The following is a 27332-nucleotide window of genomic DNA, read 5'->3' as shown; positions in this document are numbered from 1 at the left end:
GGTGAGTGCGGGACTGGCCCAGAGCAAGATGGGTGCTGGGGCACCCCGACCTTGTGTCCCTCTTCCCCTCAACCTACCCAACCACGACGTCACAGGAATGCCACACTACTTCTTGGCCGGACCAACCCTCGTCAGGATCGGGGTGAGACTCCTTCAGATACAGTCCCAGGCGGCACCACGGTAATGGCCACTGTACATACCAGGGAGGGAACGGCCACTGTACATCCCTCAGCTGTTTCCCCCTGCAGCCCGGCGATGACGGCCACTGTACTCATCGGGGAAGGAACGGCCACTCTATGCCCTTCTGATGCAGCCACATCTGGAGACCGCCTCAGTGTGGTAGCTATTGAGCACACACCGACAGGCAAAGGCAGGAGTGGAGCCGCGACGATGGCCACTGTACGCGTCAGGGAGGGAACAGCCACTGTATGTCCCTCCTCCACTTCCTCCTCCTCCACGGGAGTAGCCCCGCGGCAACAGCTACTGTATGTGCCAGGGAGGGAACGGCCACTGTACATCCCTCATCTGCCTCTTCCTCCTTCGGGAGCAGTGCCGCGGTAACGGCCACTGTACATACTGGGGAAGGAACGGCCACTGTACGTCCTTCTGCTACTACCCCAAGGGGCTGTGGAACCGCGACAACGGCCACTGTATGCCCTTCATCCACAGTCTCGAGGGTTCTCCCGGAGGGGAAGGTCTCTTGCATGACCAGCTCACTACCTCTCGACTGAGTGGGACGCCCTTCTCTCTCTCCCTCCAGGTATGGTTCCCTGGAGTTGCTGCCATCCCAGGAGTCGTGGCGAGGTCCTGTTTCTGAAGGCAGGGTTCACGCCCTACAGTCTGCCCCTGGACGACGCCGGATCCTGACGGACACCCCCCGGGAGAGGTGCCGCAGTCAACCCCTGATGGCACCCCAACCTAGAGGCGACCGCAGCTCCAGGCCTCCCAGGGCCAGCCGCGGACCCCAGGGTGGGACCGCTCCGGCCCCACTCTCCGTCAGCCCTCCACCAGGAATAAGAATCGGCAGGCCCGACTCCTGACACTGTTTGGCCCCAGTCCCAAGAGCCCCTTACCAGGTCGAGGCCCACACAGGAAAGAGCCTCCCTGCACCCCAGACCAGACACGTGCCCGGGCCACGACGCCCCCGAGAGCTGTCCCTTGCCTTCTACAGGAGGGCTCCCCAGAAGGACCCCCTCCCACTCCTGGGTGCCATCTCAGTTAAACCCAGGCCTCTGTAGCCCAGTGACGACGCCTCCAACTTCCAGAGTCGTGCTAAAGACTTGAACAGTGAAAGTGACTGTAAGTGATACAAACAGTGAGACAGAAACAATACACAAAGATCTCTACTCTAGATTATTCAAAGTACTGTGTTTATGCCTAAGCTCTCCTGAACCAGGGTAATGTACTAGTGTGCGGCCAAGAGACTTACCTAAGTGCAGTCCAAAAGACAGGGTATGTGAACAGTGTCGCCACGGCTATGTGATATTCCCTCGTACATTGACCCAGGCATAATTACCGTGCCCATGTGATATGTTATGCTAGTATTGATTAACTTGTCACTTTACCCTATTCGTGTTCAGTGTATCTTGATATGTATATTGAAAGGAAATTGTGCACTGACTCAGGCATCAATACCGTGCCCATGTGACATGTTATATATATGTATTGAAAGGAAATTGTACACTGACTCAGGCATCAATACCGTGCCCCTGTGATATGGCATGCTAGCATTAGTCACCCTGCCACTTTACCCCATCCATATTCAGTGTATCTTTGTATGTATATTGGAATAAGATAGATGTGTTAAGGTATACTGCTGAGTGTAATGCTAGGTGTTTTAGGTTAGGCTTCCCGTTCCTTAAACGCCTAACGTGTAGCGGGGTTCTCTTTCGAGACCGGGGTTTAGACAAATAAGAGAGAGGCAGGACACAAAAACTCCAGGCAATAACCTTACACGTGTATTACTCAGTCAGACAGGGGAATCAGCAGATGTTACAGACACGATATACTGGGCGATTATAAACTCTTATAACTAGACAGGGTTAATAGTATCTCGCAGGATACTGTTTGGGAATACAGTGAAACCAACACTTGAGGCAGAGTATTCTAAATTGGTATAGTCCAGGGTCTCTAAGCGAGTGGAGATGCTAGAGCTATTTCTCACTGGGGGGGGGGGTGTAAGGCACTGGGATCTAATTATGATTATGGTAGTATGAGGTAGAGTCTAATGGTAGCGTGTTCACTTTGTTATTTTCTACTCATAGGTTGCTTTTGATCAATTACTGTCACTCACTCCACTGCTTTGGTGTATATCTTATTACTGCATGGTAGTTCACTGTGTCTATTCTTCTCACTGACACTTTGGTCTATCACTGTTAGTTCACTATTTCGCCTCATCACTGCTTGATTCCTATTACTGCACAGTCACAGTCACTATGGTTCATCTGGCGCCAAGGGTGAGGCTGAGGGGCAGCACGGCTCCGCTACTGACAGGGCTGGGCACCACCAGGAGACTCCATGCTCAGGAGGCATGGGATCACGCACAGGGGCGTCTGCTCTCATCCGGGGCTGTGGGTGGCGAAGGGGCCTGTACTCTCAGGGCTAGGGACAGGAGTGCAGCCCTCAGGACTGGGGCCGAACAATTGCCTGAACCGGTCGTTCAGGCTCCTGACGGAGGGGAAAGTCCTCCGCCGTCGAGGTGTAGGGAGTTCCCGCCTGGGTGTTCTGGGGAGGGTCTGGGATCCCGAGGACTGCGGTCCCCAGGGCTGGGCGGCGCTGACGGAGGGGCTGTGGCACCGGTCTACATCAGGGTCCGTCAGGTGGGTCTCCTCCAGAGCCAGTCGTAAGGAGCAGATGCACGGGGAGACTACAGGGCCTCTCCAAAACTCCTCTATGCCCTCTGTGCTGGGGGTCGGGGAACAGGCGTCAAGCTTAGGTGGGTGGCTCTCAGCCACTTCCTGCCTTAGGGCCCGGGTACTGGCCGTAGCTTCCTAGGGGTATGGCTACAAGTCGCCAAGGCCTGGCTACTGGCCATAGCCTGAGAGGGTGAGTGACTACCAGCAAACCCAGGGAAACCTTCGGAGCGGCTACAGGCCGTCTGACGAAGGCGGGAGCAGCTACCGGCCATCTCCTCATTACCCTCAGAGCGGCTACCAGCCGTCTCCTTCAGGGGGGGTGAGCGACTACCGGCCGTCTCAGGGAGAACACCTTCGGAGCGGCTACAGGCCGTCTGACGAAGGCGGGAGCAGCTACCAGCCAACTCCTTCAGGAGGGGTTTGGAGCGGCTACAGGCCGTCTCAAGGGGAACACCTTAGGAGTGACTACAGGCCGTCTGATGAAGGCAGGAGTAGCTACTGGCCGTCTCCTCATTACCCTCAGAGCGGCTACCAGCCATCTCCTTAGCGAGGAGCAAGCGGCTACCGGCCGTCTCGGGGAACACCTTTGGAGCAGCTACAGGCCGTTTGACGAAGGTGGGAGCTGCTACAGGCCGACTCCTTCAGGAGGGGCTTGGAGCAGCTACCCGCTGTCTCCGGAAGGACACCTTCAGAGCGACCACAGGTCATCTCTTGGTGAAGGCGGGAGCGGCTACTAGCCGTCTCCTGATTACCCTCAGGACGGCTACTGGCCGTTTCCATAGCAAGAGGCGAGCGGCTACTGGCCATCTCAAAGAGGAAAACACCTTCATAGAGGCTACTGGCCGTCTCCTTTGGGGTGCTGGCAGAAGCTGGATAGGCAGCTCCACCCCATAGCTGGTTGGTGAAGGCTTGCCCAGAAGGTAGTGCAGTATTCCTGCTATGGCGACGGCGGGCGGGCTCCGGGTCATAGGGGCATGTGGCCCGGGCTGACTTAGGTCGTTGTTGCACTGAGTCCCGGCGCGCTGCTGCTGCTCCTCCGTGGGCTCCTTGCGGGGGTGTCCAGGAGTTCATGGGGGCCCTATGCTGTATTCCTTGTGGGGGTGGCTGAGTGTTCCAGGGGCCACTATGCTGTATTCCTTGTGGGGATGGCTGAGTGTTCCAGGAGGCACTATGCTGTATTTTACCACCGTCTGCTGGGAAAAAGTCACGTCCTCGTGACTGGAGGTGGTAGACTTGTGTATCGTGTGTGGTGTAGATCGGCTGTAGATGTTGGAGGAGGGCGTGCCAGGCTGTGGTGGCGGCGTTGTCATCCTGCTCTGCGTCACAGGTGAGGAAGAGGGTGGATGTGGTGGTGGAGGAGCGAAGGAGTTGGAGGAGGTGGTGTGGTCCTCGGACTCGTTGGTTGCATCTGAGTGACGGTGCCCATACAGCTTGCCGTATCTTCATGATGGTAGTTGTTGCCCAAGGTGTGGTGTGGTGCTGAATGCTTGAGACGGCTGGTAGGGGTCGGGTTTTATGCCGGGATAATTGGGCATAGTGTATCAGGGGAGTATAGGTGGCTGGGATTTGGGCTTATAGCATGAGGGTGGGATACTTTAGGGCATGAGTGGGAGTGTGATTTTGTGGTGAGGAGGGTGGGGTGGGGGAGTGGGTGTATCAGGCAGGTGGGCGGGAGAGGCGCCCGGAGAGGGGGGGTGGTTGTTTTGAGGATTGGTGTGGGTGGTGACGTGGGTGTGCGGGGTTGGTGTGGGCGTGAGGCGCATGGGGCACGTGCGGTTGGGTGGGGGGTGGTTGAGGCAGGGTGGGGGGAGTTAGGAGTGAGGGAGTGGGGGTGCAGTGGGTTGGAGGGGGTGGGGGCGGTGGTGGATGAGGGCGGAGGTCGAGGTGTGGGGGTGAGGGCGGGACATGTGGTGGTGGGCGCAGGGGAGGGGGTGGTGGGTAGGGAAGGGGTGGGGGAGAGGCGGGGTGTTGGTGGTGCAGGTGAGTTGTCAGGTGAGATGTTCTGTGGCGTGGGGGCCAGGGAGGCAGAAGTGGCAGCAGAGGGGGAGAGGGAGGGGAAGGGGGATGGGGAGGAGATGTAGTATTCATAGGTAGGAGGGCGGGGTGGCGCCGGGGTAGGGGCGGGATGGGGCATGAGGCCGGGGCGGTGGGGGCAGGAGCGCGGAAGGGGCACACGTGCTGGTTTCGGAGGGTGCGAGGGGAGCCGTGGTAGTTAACAATGACTTGATAGGGGATGGGGACGCGAGTGATGGTGTGGGGTCCTGTGAAGCGGGGTGCGAGTTTGTGAGGGGTAGGGAGCTGGGCGATCATGACAATGTTGCCTGGTTTGCAGGGGTTGGATGCTGTGTTGGGGCTGAGATCTAGGTTGTGTTGGAGGTGGGTCAAACGGCGCTTGAGGTGGTGTAGGGGGTCCGTCATGGGAGCGGAGGTGGGTGGTTGCAGATGCTCCCGAAGGGGCAGCAGGAGGGATGTCTCTCCGAATACTCGCTCATATGGCGAAATTCCTTCCTCTCAGGGGCAGGAGTTGATGCCCCATTGTACGATTTTTACATGGGCGGGCCAGTCATTTTCCTAAGTGGCTTCTATTCGTGTGTGGAGCTGATTCATGAGGGTACGATGGCTGCACTTGCACACTGCATTTCCCTGTGGCCAGTAGGGGGAGGAGTGGGAAATGTTGTACCAAAAAATATTGGCTAGTTCCTCCCAGATCTTACTGGTGAATTCAGGCACATTATCTGAGTGGATCGCTTGGGGAATGCCAAAGTAGGGAAAAACGTGCCGAAGAAGGGCGTCGGCTACTGTGACAGCATGGTGTTCCTTCGCTGGGCAGGCCACGATGAACTTGGAATACGTGTCTATGAACGTGATGATGTATCTATAGCCCGATTTTGGAGGCAGAGGCCCTACCACGTCAATTGCTAACAGCTGCCAGGGTTTGTGGGCTGTGATATGGCCCGAGGGTCCTGTGGTACGTGTGATGTCTTTACCAAGGGCGCAGGCAGGGCAGCTTTGGATGAATTCTTTGGCTAGGGCGGAAGGGTTGGGCACCCAGTAGGCATCACTGAGAGCTTGCAGCAGTTTTTTTGTACCCAGGTAAATGCCGTTGTGGGTATGAAGGTGTTGCAGGGCGTTGAGGGCGGTGTCAGGGGCGAGGAAAATATGACCGGAGGGGGTCAGGAGGTGATTGCCCTGCCGATACAGTTTTTTGAAAAGGTGGTGAGGAATCCAAGGGGGTCGCTCCTTGCGGTGCCATTGCTGGAGAAGGTCTGGTTTCAGCTGGGCTGCGTGGATGGGGAGCCGAGAGAGTGTCCGTGTTGGTATGGAGATTGACAGGGCAGTAGGAAATCTCATAACTGAATTCCTCCAGGATTTCACACCATCTGATGAGCTAGGCATTGTCGGTGTCGGACTGTCGTAACCACAGGAGGGATTGGTGGTCCATAATGATGGTGACTTGGGTCCTGGAGAGATATGCCCGGAAGTGTTCAAGGGCCCAGATTATGCCAAAGCATTCTAACTTGGTGGCGGCATATAATTTTTCTCCGCCTGATTCAGGGTACGGCTGGCACAGGCGATGATGTTCTCGCGGCCCTCTTGGACTTGTGCCAACACAGGGCCTATGGCAAGGAGGGAGACGTTGGTATAGAGGTGGAAGGGGAGGGCATAGCCGGGAAAAGCCACGATGGGGGCAGAAATGAGTTTGTCTTTAAGCTTCTGGAAGGTAGATCGTCTCTCATCCGTCCAAAGGAACGGTTCCCCCTTATGGGTCAGGTCGTGGAGGGGTTTGGCATATAGGCAAACCCCTTTACAAGATGGCGGTAATAGGACATCAAGCCGAGGGAAGCTCTGATGCCGTGAACGTCCTGCGGTGGGGTATATCCACGATGGTGCGGAGTTTGTCAGGGTCAGGAGATATTCCTGCCTGGGAGATGATGTGCCCCAGGAACGAGACGGTTCTGGCGGCTAGGACGCACTTGGTGGGCCAGAGTTTGAGGCCTGCCTGTCGGATCCTGGTAAAAACCGGGCAGAGGTACTGCAAGTGGTCGGTCCAGGTTTGGCTGAAAACAATGACGTCATCCAAGTTCGCGAGACATATTTCCCACATGAGACTGCTGAGGATGGACTCCATCAACCTGGAGAAGGTGGTGGGGGCATTGCAGAGACCGAACAGCAGGACTTTAAGCTCGTAATGTTTCCCGTTGCTAGTCAAGAAAGCAGTTTTGCCTTGATCTTCCTGTCGCATGGGGACCTGCCAATACTCCGACTGGAGGTCCAGGGCAGAGAACCAGGATGCTCCATACAGGGAATCCAGGGAATCGTCTATACGTGGGAGTGGAGTGGCGTCTTTGGTAGTTACGTCGTTAAGTCGGCGGTAGTCGACGCAGAACCGCATCGTGCTGTCCTTTTTTACGAGGATGACAGGGGAGGACCAGGGGCTGGTGGAGAGGGAGACAACTCCGGCTTCGATCATCTCCTACACCTGGCGGTCTTCCTCTTCCTGCTGTTTGGAATTCTTTCGTTGGGATGGCTGTCAAATCGGCGGGCCTGTCATACAAATTTCGTGAGCCAGGTAGATGGTGTGTCCGATGTCCACTGGCCCTGCCACAAACAGATCCTGGAAATCCAGGAGGAGGGGGCGGAGGGTGTCTGACTGATGGGCGGAGAGATGGTTGGGAATGGGGGGGAGGGGGGCAGGGGAGTAGGAGGGGGAAGGGGCACAGGGCTCGGCTTCCTCCATCCCTCTGATTACAAGGCCTTTAGGGAGGGTGAGGGGTGAAGGAGCAAGGTTGGGAATTTGTACTGCCATATGATGCGGGGGGAGGAAAGTCGGAGCCAGAAGGCAGGCCGAGAGGGTTCCCGGTGGCAGGAGTGGGGAGAATAGGCTGGAGGGGCCGGAGGGCCTGTTGAAGGGTACCCAGGCTTCATGATGGGAATGGTGACGGCAGTGGAAACGGTGGTGGGAAAAGAGGGAGAGGGGGGTGGTGGGGCGAATGAGGGGAGGGGGGGAAGGGGAAGGAAGGGGGGGCGGAGTCTTCCGGCCGGGTCCGTGGCGTGCAGGTGCAGACAGCCCGAGGGGGAGGGTCGGGCAGTGCACGGAACTGGAGCTGTCTGTTGCAGCAATCTATGGTGGCCCCTAGCTTCTGCAATAGGTCCAGCCTCAGGTACCCGTCATAATTCCGGCAGGAAGAGTGGAAAATTATAATCTGGTGCTTGGTTGACACCGGTTGGTGTGTGTTGACTCTTATGGCCCGTGTCTCCCCATGGATGGGCAGGGGGGCCATCCCCCGCGTTCACAAGGTGAGTAGCTGTGGGGCGGAGCGGGCCAAATGTCGATTTGTGGCGGAAGAAGTAATGGCTATAAACGCAGGATCTGGCAGCTCCCATATTGACCAGAAGTCTGGCTTTCACCCCATTCAGCTTCATCTTGTGGTAAACTGGGGGGCAATATTTGGGGGAAATGGCCCCCGCCACCGTGGGATGGTGTGGGGGCGGGCCTAAAAATCCAGCTTTCTGGGGCCTCCTTCTTCTTGCTCCAGCTCCTGTTCCCCACGATCGGTCTCCTCCACAGGTGGAGGTTCGTCCTCTGTTGCCTTGTCCTCTAGAGAGGAGACTTTGTGCTGGCCTGGGGTGTTAGTTTTCCGACGTGCAGCCTTCAACTGGTCCCGGATATCGTGCAGTGGGCACCTGGAGCTGCATGCCGAGAATTCCCAGGGATTCACTAGGATAAGGTTGGGGTTCTCCCTGTGAGCGGGGCGCCGGTGTGTGGGGTGTGCCCTGGGTGGGGCACTGGGGTGGGGCTGGTGCAGGGCATGGGCGGACGTGGCTTGACTGGGGGAGCCGGAATTTTGGTGGGAAACTTTTTCACCACATTGATCTGCTGGGGTGCAAAGCAGGAGGTCAGGAGGCGCCATATTAGTTGAATGTCTATCCATGTCTCCAGTCGGGTCATGGATCATAAAGTGTTCTTTTACAACACTAGGGAGCACTCTCAGGAGAGTGTTAAAGGTATGTTGTTCTCGGGTTTCGTCATCTGCCTCCGGGTTGGGAGCGGTGACCAGGCGTCTTGCCCGAATTAGGGTATCGTCTAGATTCCCGTCGAAAGTCAAACTATCCAGTTGGGATAGTGCCACCACTTTCCCTAGTGATGGGGTGATGGCTTGGATCACTAGTTTCGTGAAATTCTGCCGGGTGAGCTCCGGAGCGATTTTTGGTGCTATATTAGGCACCGCTTTGCCCAACAGTGGAAATGTAACTGCAATCTTTTGTTGGTCATTTTCAAAACCGATATCTAGTAAAGGTTTGATGATCGCCAGATATGTGTGAACATCGTACTGTTTGGGGTCGAACTTAGGCAATTGCACGTGCGATTTGGTTGCCAATTTTCCGGTATTTCCTGACTACCTCTGTCGTATGCCCGGGTCAAGAACCATCACTGTCCATCAATGTAATGCTAGGTGTTTTTGGTTCAGTTTCCCGTTCCTTAAACGCCTAACGTGTAGCGGGGTTCTGTTTCGAGACCGGGGCTTAGGCAAATAAGAAAGGCAGGACACAAAAACTCCTCGCAGTAGCCTTACACGTGTATTACTCAGTCAGACAGGGGAATCAGCAGATGTTACAGACACGACATACTGGGCGATTATAAACTCTTATAACTAGACAGGGTTAATAGTATCTCGCAGGATACTGTTTGGGAATACAGTGAAAACAACACTTGAGGCAGAATATTCTAAATTGGTATAGTCCAGGGTCTCTAATCAAGTGGAGATGTTAGAGCTATTTCTCACTGGGGGGGTATAAGGCACTGGGGTCTAATTATGATTATGGTAGTATGAGGTAAAGTCTAATGGTAGCGTGTTCACTTTGTTATTTTCTACTCATAGGTTGCTTTTGATCAATTACTGTCACTCACTCCACTGCTTTGGTGTATATTTTATTACTGTATGGTAGTTCACTGTGTCTATTCTTCTCACTAACACTTTAGTCTATCACTGTTAATTCACTATTCCGCCTCATCACTGCTTGATCACTATTATTGCAGTCACAGTCACTATGGTTCACCTGACGCCAAGGGTGAGGCTGAGGGGCAGCACGGCTCTGCTACTGATGGGGCTGGGCACCACCAGGAGACTCTGTGCTCAGGGGGCACGGGATCACGCGAAGGGGTGTCTGCTTTCGTCCGGGGCTGTGAGTGGCGAAGGGGCCCGTACTCTCAGGGCTGGGGACAGGAGTGCGGCCCTCAGGACTGGGGCTGAACAATTGCCTGAACTGGTTATTCAGGCTCCTGACGGAAAGGGAGGTTCTCTGCCGTCGAGGTGTAGGGAGTTCCTGCCCGGGCGTTCTGGGGAGGGTTTGGGGTCCCAAGGACTGTGGTCCCCAGGGCTGGGCGGCGCCGGGGCTGCGGCACTGGTCTGTGTCAGGGTCCATCAGGTGGGTCTCCTCCAGAGCCAGTCGTAGGGAGCAGAGGCCGGGGGAGACTACAGGGCCTCTCCAATACTCCTCTATGCCATCTGCGCTGGGGGGGTCGGGGAACAGGCGTCAAGCTTAGGTGGCGGGGTGGCTCTCGGCCACTTCCTGCCATAGGACCCAGCTACTGGCCGTGGCTTCCTAGGGGTGCAGCTACAAGCCGCCAAGGCCAGCTACTGGCCATGGCCTGAGAGGGTGAGTGACTACCAGCAAACCTAGGGACACCTTCGGAGCAGCTACAGGCCGTCTGACGAAGGTGGGAGCAGTTACAGGCCTACTCCTGCAGGAGGGGTGCAGAGCAGCTACAGGCCAACTCAGGGGGAACATCGGAGCGGCTACTGGCTGTCTGACGAAGGCGGGAGCGGCTAACGGCCGTCACCTCATTACCCTCAGAGCGGCTACTGGCCATCTCCTTCAGGAGGAGTGAGTGGCTACCGGCCGTCTCAGGGGGAACACCTTTGGAGCAGCTACAGGCCGTCTGATGAAGGCGGGAGCTGCTACAGGCCAACTTCTTCAGGAGGGGTTTGGAGCGGCTACTGGCCGTCTTAAGGGGAACACCTTTGGAGCAGCTACAGGCCATCTGACAAAGGCGGGAGAAGCTAATGGCTGTCTCCTCATTACCCTCAGAGCAGCTACTGGCTGTCTCCTTAGCGAGGGGCGAGCAGCTAGCGGCTGTCTCAGGGGGAATGCCTTCGGAGCGGCTACAGGCCGTCTGACGAAGGTGGGAGCGGCTACAGGCCGACTGCTTCAGGTTTTGGAGCGGCTACTGGCCATCTCCGGAAGGACACCTTCAGAGCAACCACAGGCCATCTCTTGGCGAAGGCGGGAGTGGCTACCGCCCATCTCCGGAAGGACACCTTCAGAGCAACCACAGGCCATCTCTTGGCGAAGGCGGGAGTGGCTACCGGCCGTCTCCTGATTACCCTCAGGACGGCTACTGACCTTTTCCTTAGCGAGAGGCGAGCGGCTACTGGCCCTCTCAAAGAGGAAGACACCTTCAGAGAGGCTACTGGCCGTCTCCTAATGAAGGAGGGAGCGGCTACTGGCCGTCTCCTTTAGGGTGCTGGCAGGAGCTGGATAGGCAGCTCCACCCCTTAGCTGGTTGGTGAAGGCTCGCCCGGAAGGTAGTGCAGTATTCCTGCTATGGCGACGGCGGGCGGGCTCCGGGTCATAGGGGCGGTCGGCCCGGGCTGACTTAGGTCGTTGTTGCACTGAGTCCCGGCGCGCTTCTGCTGCTCCTCCGTGGGCTCCTTGCGGGGGTGTCCGGGAGTTCAAGGGGGCACTATGCTGTATTCCTTGTGGGGGTGGCTGAGTGTTCCAGGGGGCATTATGTTGCATTTTATCGAGTTTTTAAGCCCAGTTCCTTTGTAAGTGTTCTACTTTCGGTCTAGAAAGAGGACCCCGCTCAGCCGCTGTTGTCTATAGAGCGAGAAGTCGGTCTAAAAACATCCAGCATAACAGTCTGAGTGAACATAATTCCATCACAGTGACGTAGCCTCACGCTAAGACCAATCGGGGCTCCCAGAACCAAAGTAATGATTAATAACAGTGAACTCAAGTAGACAGCCCAACAGTGGTAACATTGCCTCAGCCCCAGTGAAAATGAGCTCTGGTTCAACAGATTAAAGTCTAGACTTCCCACGAGCGACTGATTGATTTCTTGGCCCTAGGACTCCTGGTATTAAATAATGTGCTATTCACTTTGTGCCTGATCTTGTCCCGAATAATATCCTGCGTGATACTACTCCCCGCACTCTGGACATATGGTTTATAATTGCCTAGAATAATTACTCTTGTGACATCTGCCCGTTCCACTTGTAGAATTTGACAATACACGTGTAAGGTTGTTGCCTTGAGTTTTTGCTTTTTGTGTCCTTCCTCTGTCTTATTTGTCTAAGCTCCGGTCTAGAAAGAGAACCCAGCTGCACAGTAGGCGTTAGAGGGACGGGAAGCCGACCCTAAAACACCTAGCATTACAAATCTTTTGTATGCAACTTTAATGTGGTTAATGATGATGTCTAAAGGTTTATATAGGCAGTGTTAATTGACCTACCTCACTACTTAGTAACCACGTAGTCCTTGCATGAAAGCGTGGCTGCGTGGTGTCAAATGTAAACAAACGCTGCAATAATAAGCGTGGTCGGTGACACAGCACTCAAACCTGCATCAAGGCTATGACCAATATCAAGAGTGTAAAATATATTTTAATGGATTTCTTCTACCTTAAGGACTGACCAGCTGTCTTGACTTCAACGTTTGACACGACTTCCTCACTTTTGAAATCGTAAACTTCAGAGCCTCATCACATAGCTAAAGCATCCAAGAAACTCCTCAGTCCACTGTAAGTAAAAGACTGTTTGCCAAAGTGATTGCATACCTAAGTGATCGTAAGAGGCAAGGGAGTCTGTGCTCAAAAAGGGGTGCCTCTTGTCTGTTCAGCAGTCATGCATGCTGGTCGTATCTTAGACTACTCATTCTGGCTAACTTTGTCTTTTTCATTGGTTAACTATCCTAGCGTCTAAGAAGTTGTTCCTCTTGGCTGTTCTGTGCCCGATCTTGAGCTGTGCCCTAGTTATAGATTGATTATTTCGGGTAGACATTTCAAGATGTTTTGTAAGCATCATTGGGCATATATCCAGGGAAATATATCGTATAAAGAATAAACATGGTGTCCAGTATGGAAAGTATTTTATCCAGTGGCAGTTTCATTTTCATGAAAATTAGGAACAATTATTGGAGCAGGAGATTGCTCCTTAAGAAGTGGGTGGATGGTAAACTAAGCTTAAGGAGACATAGCACCACTTAATTGTGCATGTTTTTTTTTTTTTTTTTACCTTCTCATGGGATTCTCTGAGTGTTTTCTGATTGTATTTTCAAGTTTTGTGTCTTTATTTCTTTTAAAAGTACTGAAAAGCATGTAAAAAGTGGTGTTTGTTACAATCCCAAATGGTACCAGAGATATACGGATGCCATCTTGTGGTGTACCTATCAGTACCTGTTTATCGACACTTAACCTGAATTTTCAAAGCTTAACCCAACCTTATTTATCCTAACCGAAACTGTTTTATGCTAATCTAACCAAACTTTTCTAACCTAATCTAACGCTTTGTTTTCCATGATTATTGATGAATCCTCTTCAGTCTTCATACATGAAAATGCACTTCTGTACACATTTACAGTCACTGAATCAGTCTTTTTTTTTTTTTTTTTTTTTTTTTTCCACAAGGATTACCAGGTAAATCCTCGAGGGGGCACAAGACCACCATATTTTGCAGTTTTCTTCACTGTTTACCAATTCCTTCATATGATTCTTTGTGTACTGGTATGGTATTTTCTGAGTGTGAACCGAAGTTTTGATGTTTTTTTTTTTTCTACTATCTGTCTCTCTATTGACAGATTTTCCTTTACCTTATCTGCCTCTATTGCCAGATGCCTTAATCCCATAAGGGGTGGCCACAGACAAATCTTTTCCATGTCACCCTGTCCCCTGCCATTTCACTGCTCTCCCCCCAGTTCACATTCCTCTCTCTCATATACCTCTCCACTCCATCCCTCCACCTCATCCTCAGCCTCCCCCTCCTACCATCCACCTCACTCACATACACTTCTTTTTAGTTTCTCGCCCTCCATTCTCTTCAGATGGCCAAACTACCTCAGTGTATTTCTCCTAACACTTTCTAACACATCCACACCACAATGCTCCTCCACTTCCTCATTTGTCAAGTCTGTCTCTCCATGTAGCTCCACATGCTTGTCTCAGATAACTCATTTCCACTGCTCTCACTCATGACTTATGTCCTTCCAATAAAGTCCAAGCTTTGCTTCTGTACATCAGGGTTGGTATTACAATACTGTCATACAACTCACTTCCCTGTTTCTTATTAATGCTTTCAAAGAACCAGCAACCATTCTTCCCTGTTGTACCCTTTCAGGCATTTTGTCCTCCAAGCTTCCATCCTTAATCATTGCACCACCCAAGTACCTAAATGCACTCACATTTTCCATTTCCTCATCATCCAACCTCACTCTACATTCAGTGTCTTCATTTCTCTCGAAGACCATAACTTTACTCGTCGATACATTCGCCTTTAGATTCATTTTGTACACATTCCCCAACCTCATTCACCAAGCCTTGCAGTTCTCCCTTCATCTTCACTTAACAGTAGGTACAGTATCATATGCAAGGAACAGGACAGGAAGTTTCCAAATGCTGCTCACTCTCATTAGGGCTACTCCACCATCCAGTGCCCTACCTAGTATGTACCGGTATCTATTTTATAACCCCATCCATATGCTGATTGAACAGCCTTGAAGACGTGACACATCCCTGTTTCATTCCAACATTAAGATAGAAAAAAAATCACTCAGCTCACCATCCACATGCACTGCAGTCTTAGCACTGTCATACATACTCTTCACAGCATTGTGCAGCTTCCCATTTATGTACTTCATATAGCTACTCTTAATAAAGTGAATATTGATGAGATGCAGTTTGGGTTTATGCCAGGTATGAGGACCACTGATACCATATTCATTGTTCAACAGCTTCAGGAAAAATATATTGGTAAGAAAAGGGATCTGTATTTTGTTTTTGCAGATTTGGAAAAGGCCTTTGACAGAGTCCCTAGAGAGGTGGTGAAGTGGGCAATGAGAAAGCTTGGCTTCGAGGAGTGGCTGGTTAGGGTGGTTATTGCTGTGTATGTGGGTGCTCACACCCAGGTAAGAGTGAATGGAGATTTGAGTGAAGAGTTTTCCGTGAACGTTGGTGTGCATCAGGGGTCAGTTTTGAGTCCCATGTTGTTTATCGTGGTACTTGAAGCCCTCTCACATGACTTCAGAAATGGACTTCCGTGGGAGATGTTGTATGCTGATGATTTGGTGTTGATTGCAGAGAACAAAAGGGAGGCAGAGGAAAGAGTTAGGAAGTGGAGAGATAGTATGGGGCACAAGGGCTTAAGGGTAAATGCAGATAAAACAAAAGTGATGATATCTAGGGTTGGTGGTGGTACTGTCAAAAACGGGGGAGAGTGGCCATGTGCAGTTTGCCACAAGGGCGTGGGAAGTAATTCCATCTTGTGCGGTGTTTGTGATAAATGGGTGCACAAGAGATGTAGTGATATCAGAAGTAGACTGCGAGATAATGCTGATTTTATGTGTATGGTGTGTCGGGGAGAGCAGGTGGAGATTGTCAGATGTGAAAGGATTGAACTTGCTGGTGAATCTCTTGAGTGTGTAGAAGAGTTTTGTTATTTGGGAGACATGTTGTGTGCTGGAGGTGGGGCTGGAGCTAGCTCTGTGGGTAGGGTGAGAAGTGGTTGGAAGAAGTTTAGGGAGCTGTTGCCTCTCCTGACATTGAGAGGACTCTCCCTATGTGTTAAGGGGTCTTTATTTGCAGCATTTGTTAGGAGTGCAATGCTGTATGGTAGTGAAACCTGGGCAGTAAAGGAGGAGGATATTCGCAGGCTCAGACATACAGAAATGACAATGATTAGATGGATGTGTAGTGCATCCCTGTGTGCAAGGTCTGGGGGGGCTGGGTTTACGATGGAAGAATTGAGAGGTAGGATGGGACTCGAGTGTTTTGGTGTTGTGATGAGGAGAGGTAGATTGAGATGGTTTAGGCATGTGGAGAGGATGGGGGATGATAACTGGGTGAGGAAGGTGAGAAGTGTTCATATTGTTTGTGGGGTTATGAGGGGTAGACCGAGAAAGACATGGGACGATGTCATTAAGTGTGACCTCAGGGTTAAGGGACTAAACAGGGAGGCTGCAATGGATCGTGCAGCATGGAGAGCCACCATTAGGTGACCAAGGCCAACGCATGCAAGCATGTTGAGCCTTTATAAACGAAACAAATTCCTTGTCTACTGGTATCCACTCTGTTACATGCTTTCTCCAAACCCATGAAGGCCACATACAACTTCTTTCCCTTCTCTACAAACTTTTCCATTAAAGACCTAAGGATGAATGTCTAATTTGCACAACCTCTTTCCTTCCTAAAACCTCCTTGTTCTTCTCCACCTAATTCCACTGTTTTTTTCCTAACTCTGTCAAAAAATATCGTACAATATACTTTTCCTGTTACACTAAAAAGACAAATGCCTCTGTGATTACAACACACTTCTTTTTCCCCTTTTCCTTCGTACAGGGGAATAATTATACCTGATTTCCAATCCTTCAGAACTCTACCTTCTTCCCAGGCCAAGCTGCACATCTTCCATATCCATTCTACTACTACTGGTATCTCCCCCCCATGCTTCATCATTTCACCACACACTCCATCAAGTCCGGGGGTTTTCCCCATTTTAACTCTCTTCATTGCTTCCACTACTACCATCCTGCTGATCTCTTCCTCCCTTCTCACCTCCCTCCATCTCCCAGCCATCCTTTGGCATTACTTTCATTCTCTATGTTTAACAGTTCCTTAAAGTGTTTTCTCAATTTGCTTACTTTTTCTCCCTTCACTGTCAGTCTACCGTTTTTATTTTCCACTCCCCTGCCAACTTCTTTATCACCCTGTCTAATTTTCCTTACATCATTCCAGAACATTTTCTTGCATTCCCACAACTTTACACTCAAATTCCTTCCAAATTGCACCACAGTTTACCTCTTCATTCCACCATGCTGTTTCATGCACCCCCTTTCATCTTCTCTTTACTCCACATACCACTTCACATGCTGTATAAAATTTCTTTTGTGAATATCTTGCACGCACCTTCCACCTCTCCCATCTGCTCCAAATCATATTCACTCAATCACTTCACTTCTCTCTTATATTCTGCCTCTTTTCCATCCTCTTGCAACCTCTCTGTATTCCTTGTATGGACTAGTTCCTCATGTCCTTCTCTCCTTCTGTTCATCCATTGCATTTGTACCTTGACTTTCACCTCCACTGAGTGTTGGTCAGAAAGTCCACCCCCTGAAACTCTGTGTGCTCTTTCACTCATGACATACCTTCTCATTCTCTCATCCACACACACATAATCAGTCATTGCCTTCCGTTCAATCAGTTCACCACCCACCCTTCTCATCACCCGCTACATACTGTATATGGTACCTGTGGATCATTTTGAGCCTAAAGAAGGTAGTGGCTATCACCAGCCCCCTCCCTGCACAAATGCCGGTATCTGCTAGAGCATTGCTATTCACATCTACTTGTGCAGTCACACCCCATTCACCAACTGATCCATCCACCTTCACATTTCCCACTTTTCCATTCATATTTCCAATCAAAAACACTCTCTCATTTCCCTCAAATTTTTCCATGCATGCTTCCACATTTGCCCAGAACTCTGCTTTCACTCTGCTTGCATGATCTCGCATTGGATGAGTTGTCGCCAGAAAAGCATATAAATAGAATCATTGGAGGCACTTATGGATTGCTGACCAGCATGAGAGTGGCTTTTATTTATATGGACGAGGAAATGCTAAGGGAGTTCATAGTGACCATGATAAGACCAAGACTAGAGTATGCAGCTGTGGTATGGTCACTTCATTTGAAGAAGCATATTGATAAACTGGAGATTGTTCAGTGGATGGCTACAAAGATGATAAGGGAACTGACCTACGAGGAGAGATTGGGAAAACTGAAGGTACAAACACTTCGTGAGAGAAGGGAAAGAGGTGACCTGATCACGATGTTTAGAAATGTAAGAGAACTGGAAAGGGTGGATAGAGAGGATCTTTTTGTGTTGGATGATGGTAGAACAAGAGGTCGTGACTTCAAGTTGAGGAAAAGTAGATGTCTTAATGATCTTAGTAGGTTCAGTTTTTCGATTAGAAGCATAGGTATTTGGAATGATTTAGATGAGGAGGTGTTGCAGGCAAAGAACATTCATTTGTTTAAAACTAGAGTGGATGAATGTAGATAAGGAGACAGGACAACACTAGCATAGCTCAGTTCCTGTGTACTATAGTAGGTACCTAAATCATCATCATCATCAGCCATTGCAAGTCCACTGCTGAACAAAGGCCTTCCCCAACCTTCTCCACGAACTCTTTGACTGAGCCAATCTTTGCCACGTTTTCCCTGCAAATTTTTCTATCTCATCTCTCCACCTCCTGTCTGGCCTTTTTCTGCTATGCTTACAGTCTCTTGGTATCCAATCAGGCAGCCTCTTGCACCATCGGTTATCCCCTGTCCTTGCTACATGGTTTGCCCTCCTCCATTTCTGTTATCTTATAACTTCTATAATATCTTTGACTTTAGTCTGCTCTCTCACCCAGGTTGATCTCTTCCTGTCTCTTAAAGATATTTCCAACATTACTCTATGAGAACAGATCAACCATACGTCATAGCTGGAATTATACATTCATTATATACTTTTCGTTTCATACAAACTGGCAAGCTGCCGGTACTTTTCATAATGTCTCTGTGTTTACCGAAAGCTTTCCATCCAATTGTAATGTGTCTTTTTATATTGCTGTCATGATCTTTTGTTAATTATAGGATTTGCCCTAAGTAATTGTACTCCTCGACATCTTCAAGAGTTTCTTTGCTTATCCTGATGACGCTCTTTGGTGTTTTATTAAACATTGCTTTAGTTTTACTCCGGTTCATCTTTAGCCCTACTTTGAGATGTTCTCAGTTCAGGTCATATAACATAATCATCATCACTACCAAAACCAGAATCACCCCAGCTGGCCACAAACACACATAGCCATAAGAGAGCCAACTGGGAGGCCTTTGTAACTGAAACAGAACAACATCTCGAAACACTAAACAGTACACCCATCACAAACATCAACATCGCTGTGCACACTTTCAATACAATTATACAAAACACAGACAAAAGACACATCCCTAGAGGCAACAGAAAGAGACACAACCCCAACTTCACACCAGAAATTCAAGGCCTCATCAGACAACGGTACACACTGCAACACTCCCCAACACCCCATACACAAGACAGCATACAGCAAATACAAAAACTCGACACTCAGATAAACAATAAAATATTAGAACAGCAAACACTAAACTGGAAAAACTACCTCCAAACACTTGACCACAAAACAAACATCAGCAAACCCTACAAAACACTAAACAGCATCACACTTTCCAACAGCAACACCACACAATCACACGCTGCTAACAACAACAGACACCATACCCTCCAACAAACAACAAGCAAACACTCTCATCAATCACTTTTCACAAGTCAGCAATCTAAACCCCCATCCCGATGACCGACGTATCATCCGACGTAAGAGACAGTTCCCCACACACCCAGACTATTCACCTTTCACTTACAACCAGACGAAGCACATCATTAACAACCTCAAGCACTCATCTGCCTGTGGACCAGACAACATAAGCAACATTCACCTTAAACACCTACGACCACAAGGCATACAAGCACTCACCAACATATCAAACTACAGCTACTCACACAACATAATACCCAACATCTGGAAACATGGCAATATCATCACTATCCCTAAACCCAACAAGGACCCCACGTTACCCTCCTCACACCGCCCCATCACACTCCTCTGCACCCCTTCTAAAGTCATTGAACGACTGGTACTACAACTAGTCACACCTCGCATTCCCCTAGCACAGTCACAACATGGCTTTAGGCCACTACACTCCACAAACACCCTTCTTACAGACCTTACATAGAGAGTTTTCAATGGCATGAATTCAGCTAGACCACCACACAGAACACTCCTAATCACACTAGACATTAGCAAAGCTTTTGATGCCATCCCCTGCCACAACCTCACAAACAAAATACTCAACACAAACATGCACAATAACACAAGAAGATGGCTGTCAAACTACTTAGCAGGCAGATGTGCACACGTAACATTTGCCGGTCAGTCTTCTAACATCAGAAACTTCACAAACAGCGTCCCCCAAGGATCTGTTTTGTTCCCTATACTCTTTAACCTATACATGCATGATGTACCCACACCCCACACACCACAGATACACATAGCTTCCTATGCAGATGATATAACACTTACATGTACGCACCAAAACGCAAACACAGCTGCACACATCGTTCAACCTTTCCTCAACACACTACACGAATGGTTCACCACAAACAGGCTCAAAATAACCCCAGCCAAATCTACAGTGACTCTTCTCACAAACTGGACAGCAGAACACAGTCACATCCCACACCTCACCATAAACAACACACACACACACACACACACACACACACACACACACACACACACACACACACACACACACACACACACACACACACACACACACACACACACACACACACACACACACACACACACACACACACACACACACACACACACACACAAATCCTTGGTGTAACATACAATACATCAATGTCATTTAAACAACACATCACAAACATTAAAAATAAAATAACACCAAGACTCAATGCCTGGAGTCACTTGCCCATACAACATTCGGACACAACAAAGAAACCACCACCACAGTATACAAACAATACATACTTTCAGTGATGAATTATGCAAGCCCTGCCTGGACTTCTAACCTCACCAAAACACAGTACAACACTCTACAGACCATACAGAACAAGGCCATAAAAATAGTCACAGGCTGAATAGCTACTACACCCACAGACCACCTACATCAAGAAACCAAAGTCCTCAAAGTCAAGGATCACCTTGACATGAGAGGCACCCAGTTTCTTGCTGCAGCCTCCACAAACCCACGGTATCCACTACAGTACATGGCAGCACATCCACCCACACCAAGGAACATCAAAACAACACCCAGCACACGATACCATACAAAAATACTGTCATCTCTCCCCCCTCGCCCACTTCAGACCAGCTTCCAGAAGCATATCCACACCCAGATCACTGGCCGCTCCATTCAGTCACTTAAAGACAACACACAGGCCCCACCTGGCCAGGCTGAGATGTGGGCACCACCCAGCCCTCTTAAGCTACCAGAAGAGGCTGGATGACTCCGTCACTGATGCCTGTCCAGGATGCAACACAACACCCCATACTATTAAGCACATTGTGGAAGACTGCATTGCACACAATCACCTACCCCAACAACACAGCATACACTCTTTGAGAGCTCTGTGGGAAAGCCCGGTCTCGGCCATGGCCTTCCTAAGGGACTCGGGGCAGTTCGGCCAGACTGCCTAGGGAACAACTACTACTACTACTACTACTTCCGTACATTTCTTGCAAGGTCTCTGCTGTTTGAGATTTGGACAGTGTCATCTGCAAATCATAAATGGTTTAGCTTTTCTCCATCTATGTTCATTCCTTTGTTTTCCCAGTCTAGCTTTCTGAAAATAGCTACTTTCTAGGCATGCTGTAAATAATTTTGGTTAATTTGTATCTTCATGATGCACACCCTTCTCAATCTTAATTTTTTCCGAGTTTTTATGTAATTTAACTCTAGCACTTCCATGTTTATGTATGCTTTTTTAGCAGTGTTACAGTGTTTTCATTCACTCCTTGTTCTTGCAGTGAATTTATAATTGCTATGTGCTCCACTGAGTCGACAGCCATTTCGTAATCAACAAAACCTAAGCACAGTGGTTTATTATATTCTGTAGTTTTCTCAATTAGCTGATTCATTGTGTGTAGATGATTAGTAGTCGAATACCCGCTTCGGAATCCTGCCTGTTCACGAGGTTGGTTTTCCTCCAAATTTGTTGCTATTCTGTTTGTCAGGACACTTGCTTCACTGAGGGTGGCACAGTGGATGCCGACGTTACCCTGATTTTCTCCTCATTTTTCCTTTTGTACCACACTGTGCTCTTGTTAACATTAAATAATTTCCCAACACCAGCATAGTTCATACCCTCCCTACATTTGTATAGCAATATCACCTTCTCCTCCATGCTCATTACTTTCCGTGCCCGTTTAGGGGTGGGCTCACCACTAAGGGATGTGGGATGCTTGGGGTCCATGCTTGCGGGACAACAAAGACACAAGTGGGACAAAGGTATCACAAGTAAATCGCACAGTTGGGAGGTAATTCACTCACAGATTTGCATAGCAGTGCCCTTCTTACCTTTGAGCACACGAAAGCACAATTATTGGGGACAATACCATGATCAAGGGAGGTTTGGCGTTGCAACGTATATGCAGCGAAATGACTGTGGCAATGGCAGGACACAGACTGAGAGGGAGACAGAGGAGCGCAGGAGCGCGATGGTTTGGTGCTGGCCTGTTTTGGCGTGAAATGACACACGAGCGTCTGCACAGTGACACTTTGCAGCTGCGAACAAAGTCTTGACTCCATAGAGAGACAGTCCGTGAATGTTTGAAGCCTGCGAAAGTTGAATCTGTGAATGTGGAGGGCCAGGTGTAAATGTAGAAACAAGTAAAGTGATGGTTATTCAGAGAGAAGGTGACTCCCAGTGTGATGTTACAATGAATGGAAAGAGACTGGAATTGGTGAGAGCTCAAATACCTGGGTACAGTGATAGAGAGGAAAATGTGCAGAAGTGGAAAGTCGAGTGACGTAAGGAAGGAAAATAGCTGTTGCTATGAAGGTCTTGATATAGAGGCATGTTGCAGCTGCACGAAGCTTACATGAAGGAGTGTTAGTATCAACTTTAACATACGAATTTGAGACTATGTTGTGGCATGAAAATGAAAAGTCAGGAATAAGATCAGTGGAGATGGGACTGCTGAGGAATATATGTGAATTATGGAGAGTGGATAGGATACGGAATAATGTGATTCGTGAAAGATGTGGAGTGAGGAAGTCTGTGGACACCAGAATTGAAGAGAGTGTACTGAGATAGTATGGACATGTGAAGAGAATGGATGACAACAGAGTCGTGAGAAAGGTATATCGTCACCTTCATAAAGAAACTAAGTCATTTTTTTCTACTTTTCGGGAAATCAAAAGAAAACGGTCTCATTTTCTTAATTTTCAGTGGCTTAGGCGAAACTTGAGGTGCATTTTAGACCATTCACACCCTAGACCTGGCAAAGGCAGCTATACCAATACGTGCACCACGTGATGAAGAATTGATGTAAGCAAAATCCAGAAATCGCTGAAACATGACATAGGGAGTTTCTTTATGAGGGTGACGATATGTGAACAAGTTTGAAGGAGGGAGGAGGCGAGTTAGACCAAGAAGAAGGTGGTGGGATATGGTGGATGAGTGTGTGAGGAAGAAAGATACGGAAGTTGGTGAGCTAATTGACTGACAAGAGATTGAGGTGGGTGGGTGAATTTTGTGCAGATAAGTGCATGACCAGGGATTTGGCATCCCCTTTTAACGTGACATCATTCGGATTGGCTCAGTCAGATAGGTATAGCTGTGTGAAGCTACAGAACTTGGTGAGTTTTTTGGCCTATCAGATGGAGCCAGGATTTCGAGGGCTGGAATGATGAGTGATTGGAAGTGTGGCCCATTGAACTGGGCATTGAACTGGGCAAACTTTGGCTGTCTGGATGTTGCTACTCCACACCCTGCCCAGGGGTGGGAAAGGAGGTCTGGATAATGATAAAGAATGAAACCTTTGTCAAAGTATTCGAATACAAATGTGAATGTAGTGCCTTGATATGTAATAACAATTATTTGAATAATCATAAGTAACGTATTTGAATGTTTGAATGCAAATACTGTAATTAATATGAATACTCCATCCCTGATCATGCAGGAGTGACTTTCAAGTGATTTGTGACTGTGATGCCCTCTGTCAATCTTCTTGGTTGCAATTTCATGCTGTGTCACCTCCAGTCAATCTTCTTCAATGAATCAATCAAGTTCAGTAGATGGGAGAAGCATGACTAAAAAGCTTTAGTCAATTGGTGATGACATTGACATACCCTGGACACATTGGGTGCGATCACCCTTTTCTGTGAGAGCAAGCTCATCTTTTTCAGACACATCGGAGATGTGTGAAGGCTATGCTCCTGTGCAGTGGGACATAGTTCAGTGTTATGAAAATAACCCAGCAATCCTGAGAATTTTCTGTGCTCACAGGGTAATACCTAGTGAAGTCAAATGTTCAGAGTGTAATAAATTATGCTGGTACAGCAAGGATGAACACAATTGGGGGTGTAATAACACTGCTCTGCTGTACAAACCATGTGCGCACCAGGCTGCGTGCAGAACCCATCCCCTTTGAATTGAATGCCTCTAAATGGATGAGCAAGACAAAGTTGCAGTAGCTTCATAAGGTAGGTGTCTGGCCAAGTTTTGAGTGGCTTTCAGTAAGTTTTGTGGCAGACTGGATGGGTAATAGTAGGGTCAGGGAGTCAAAGCCCTCACAGTTAGGTACCCAGTTTTGGTATTCACCAATTTTTTTAATGGTTTCTTATGTGTTTTGTTTGATTTTATTATGGTCACTGTTGGAAATTCCAGTTTTTGCTGTGGGAGGGGGGTAAAAATGGCAACACGGCATTTGCTGTAAAAATTATCATCAGTAACACTTAAAACATTTATAAAAAATCAAAGATGAAAATCAAACCTAAAATAATGGAATGATTAAAAAAAAAAAAAAAAAAAAAAAGTCTGCCAAGTTGTATTTTCCAAACCCAGTCATACTGATAAATGTTTGCTTCCAGTAAATTGTATTCATCAACTTCTTCTATGGTCTTTCCATTTGAAATTGGTCTGAGGTGATTATTAAACAGTGGAAGCGGGGGGAGCAAAGCCTCCCTAGTTGGGTGTCAAATGCATTAGAAAAAATGTCAAAATCAAACAATGTAGAAAAAATTACCATAACAAGAAGAAAAATGGAACAATCAAATATGAGCACTTAACAGTCAAATTTGAACACATAACAAGTGAGAATGAATATAGAAAATTTTACTTAGAGCCTTCCTAGTTAATTGTCCAGCAGAAATGGATGGCAGAACCAAATTCATCACACAGTAAACCATAGCAGTGTGACAGTTTTATTTTCTAAATGAGCTTGATATAAAGGTGAAAATTTACTTAGGAATTAGCCAGACATAAAGCCATATCCTTTAATTATGATTGTGGTGGTAGGTAGGGGCACTTACCATCCACTCACTCGATGAAGTGCTGCTTTTGGTGTCTGCCCTTTCCTCTCTTCCTTCCTTCCTTCCTCTTCTATCTTTCTTTCCCTCATTTTCCTATGGGTGGCTTTACACTCCCTCTTCTGTCTTTCTTTCCCTCATTCTTTCCTTTTCCTTCTGCCTATGGGTGACTGTACACTGAGTGACAAACCAAATGGTTTCCTGTACACCAGGAAACCATTTACCACACTGGATGGTAACCATATAACCAAATTATTGCTTCTGGTGGTTTAGTGGGTAATTAAGATGCTCCAAGCAGATTGAGCCTGTGTAGGTTTATATTCAAGGGATGGTTGGGGTTTATTGCTCACATAATGCCACTCAGGGATGAGTGAGGCTGGTCACTGTCATCATAAATGTCAGGTCCAGGTTGCCTAGCCCTGGGGTACTACTTTCCTCATGGGATGGCATAGGATTGGATGATGGATGGATGGATGGGATCTTCGTGGTGGAAATCCAAAGCAAGACAGAACCAGTTTTGTCTCCATAATGTTCTTACTTTCCTCAGAATATTGCTCAGTGTTAACCTTTCACGTATATTAACACTATCTGAATGCCCTGGCTAACCCTGCCCATGTCATAGAGTTGTTGTTTTTCAGGGCAAAGTGAAGAGAGAGGATGAAGTTTGTGGTTGAGAGAGTAAGTAAAAGCGGTGGTCGTCTTGGGCAGTTGAGTCAACTGCGCAGCCAGCCAGGAGTCACCCACCGCACACCCTTGACTCTGGTGGCCACGGCAGCAGGCAGCCCACATCATCTCACACAGGTACATACGTTACACTATTGTAATCTGTTCACTTGATTTATGGCTGAATCATCTATAGTTGAAGATGTAGAAAAAATGCACAGATATTATCATATGGTAGATAATTCATGTTATGCTGGTGGTGAAATGCATGTACCGTACAGTACCAGTGTAGTTATCTATCTATCTATCTATTGCCAGACGCCTCAATCCCGTTTGGGGTGGCCACAAACAAATCGCCTCCAAGTCGCCCTGTCCCCTGCCATTTCACTGCCCTGCTCCCAACTCACACCCCCCTCTCTCATATACCTCTCCAGTGTAGTTCTACCCATATATTTTTGTACAGTAGATTCTCAGATGTAGACACTTTTTCTCTCCTCCCTTCCCTTTCCTCTCCTCCCTCCTTTCCTTCTTTCCTCTTCTGTCTTACTTTACTTCATTATTTTTTCATCCTTCTGCCTATGGGTGACTTTACACTCCTTCTTTTGTCTTTCTTTCCTTCATTCTTTCCTGTTCTTTCTGCCTTTTGGTGACTCAACACTGAGTGGCAAGCCTAAGGGTTTCCAGTACACCAGGAAACCATTTACCGTGCTGGGTGGTAACTATATCACCAATTTATGGCACCTGGTGTTTTAGTGAGTAATTGAGGTGCTCCAGTCGAATTGAAGCGGTGAAGGTGTATATCCAAGAGGTGGTTGGGGTTATTGCTCACGTAATTCCACTCGGATGAGTGAGGCTGGTCACTCTCATCTTAAATGTCAGGACCAACTTGCCTAGCCCTGGGCTCCTACATTCCTCATGGGGCAATTTAGGATTGGATGATGGTTGGATGGATGGATAGATAGACACTGTTTGGAATTGTAAAAACCATGCAATATTTAAGCCATCCAAGTTTAAATGGACTTTTTATGGAGAAATATAGGTTGGCGCTAAGAGTCACAACACAAACAAATGGAATAATGTCTCTGCTTGACTTTCATGTCTTACACCTTCCTTTGAACATGGAAATGCAAACAAAATTATAGCTTGCCACATCTACTACATTTCATTTTTTTTTTTTTTTCGTTTATAAAGGCTGTAGCATGCTTGCATGAATCAGCCTTGGTCACCTAATGGTGGCTTTCCATGCTGCTTAGTCTCTGGCAGCCTCCCTGTTCAGTCCCTTATCCCTTAGGTCCCAGGTCTTTTTTGGTCTGCCTCTGGCAACCCTACTCCCAGTGTTTACACTTCTCACTTTGTGCACCCTGTTGTTGTCCCCCATCCTCTCTACATACCCAAAC

The 27332-nt window shown here is 48.6% G+C and overlaps 1 protein-coding gene across 1 annotated transcript in view; it reads left to right on the top strand.

Moving 5' to 3' along the window:
• The first annotated feature begins 12440 nt into the window (after positions 1 to 12440).
• LOC145407183 (queuine tRNA-ribosyltransferase accessory subunit 2-like) overlaps positions 12441 to 27332 on the top strand; it is a 123619-nt gene continuing 108727 nt past the window's right edge. The window contains exons 1-2 of the mRNA XM_080278215.1: positions 12441 to 12660; positions 25911 to 26073. Of these exons, the coding sequence (XP_080134341.1) occupies positions 25930 to 26073 (144 nt within the window). The 5' untranslated portion in view covers positions 12441 to 12660; positions 25911 to 25929. The remainder of the gene's footprint in view (positions 12661 to 25910; positions 26074 to 27332) is intronic.

The sequence above is a fragment of the Coenobita brevimanus genome, chromosome 72 (genome assembly GCF_032717465.1).
Source record: "Coenobita brevimanus isolate Jiangsu-jjx chromosome 72, ASM3271746v2, whole genome shotgun sequence".
Classification (NCBI taxonomy): domain Eukaryota; kingdom Metazoa; phylum Arthropoda; class Malacostraca; order Decapoda; family Coenobitidae; genus Coenobita; species Coenobita brevimanus.
Note: the sequence above shows the minus strand (reverse complement) of the source record. Positions and strands in the feature narration are given on the sequence as shown.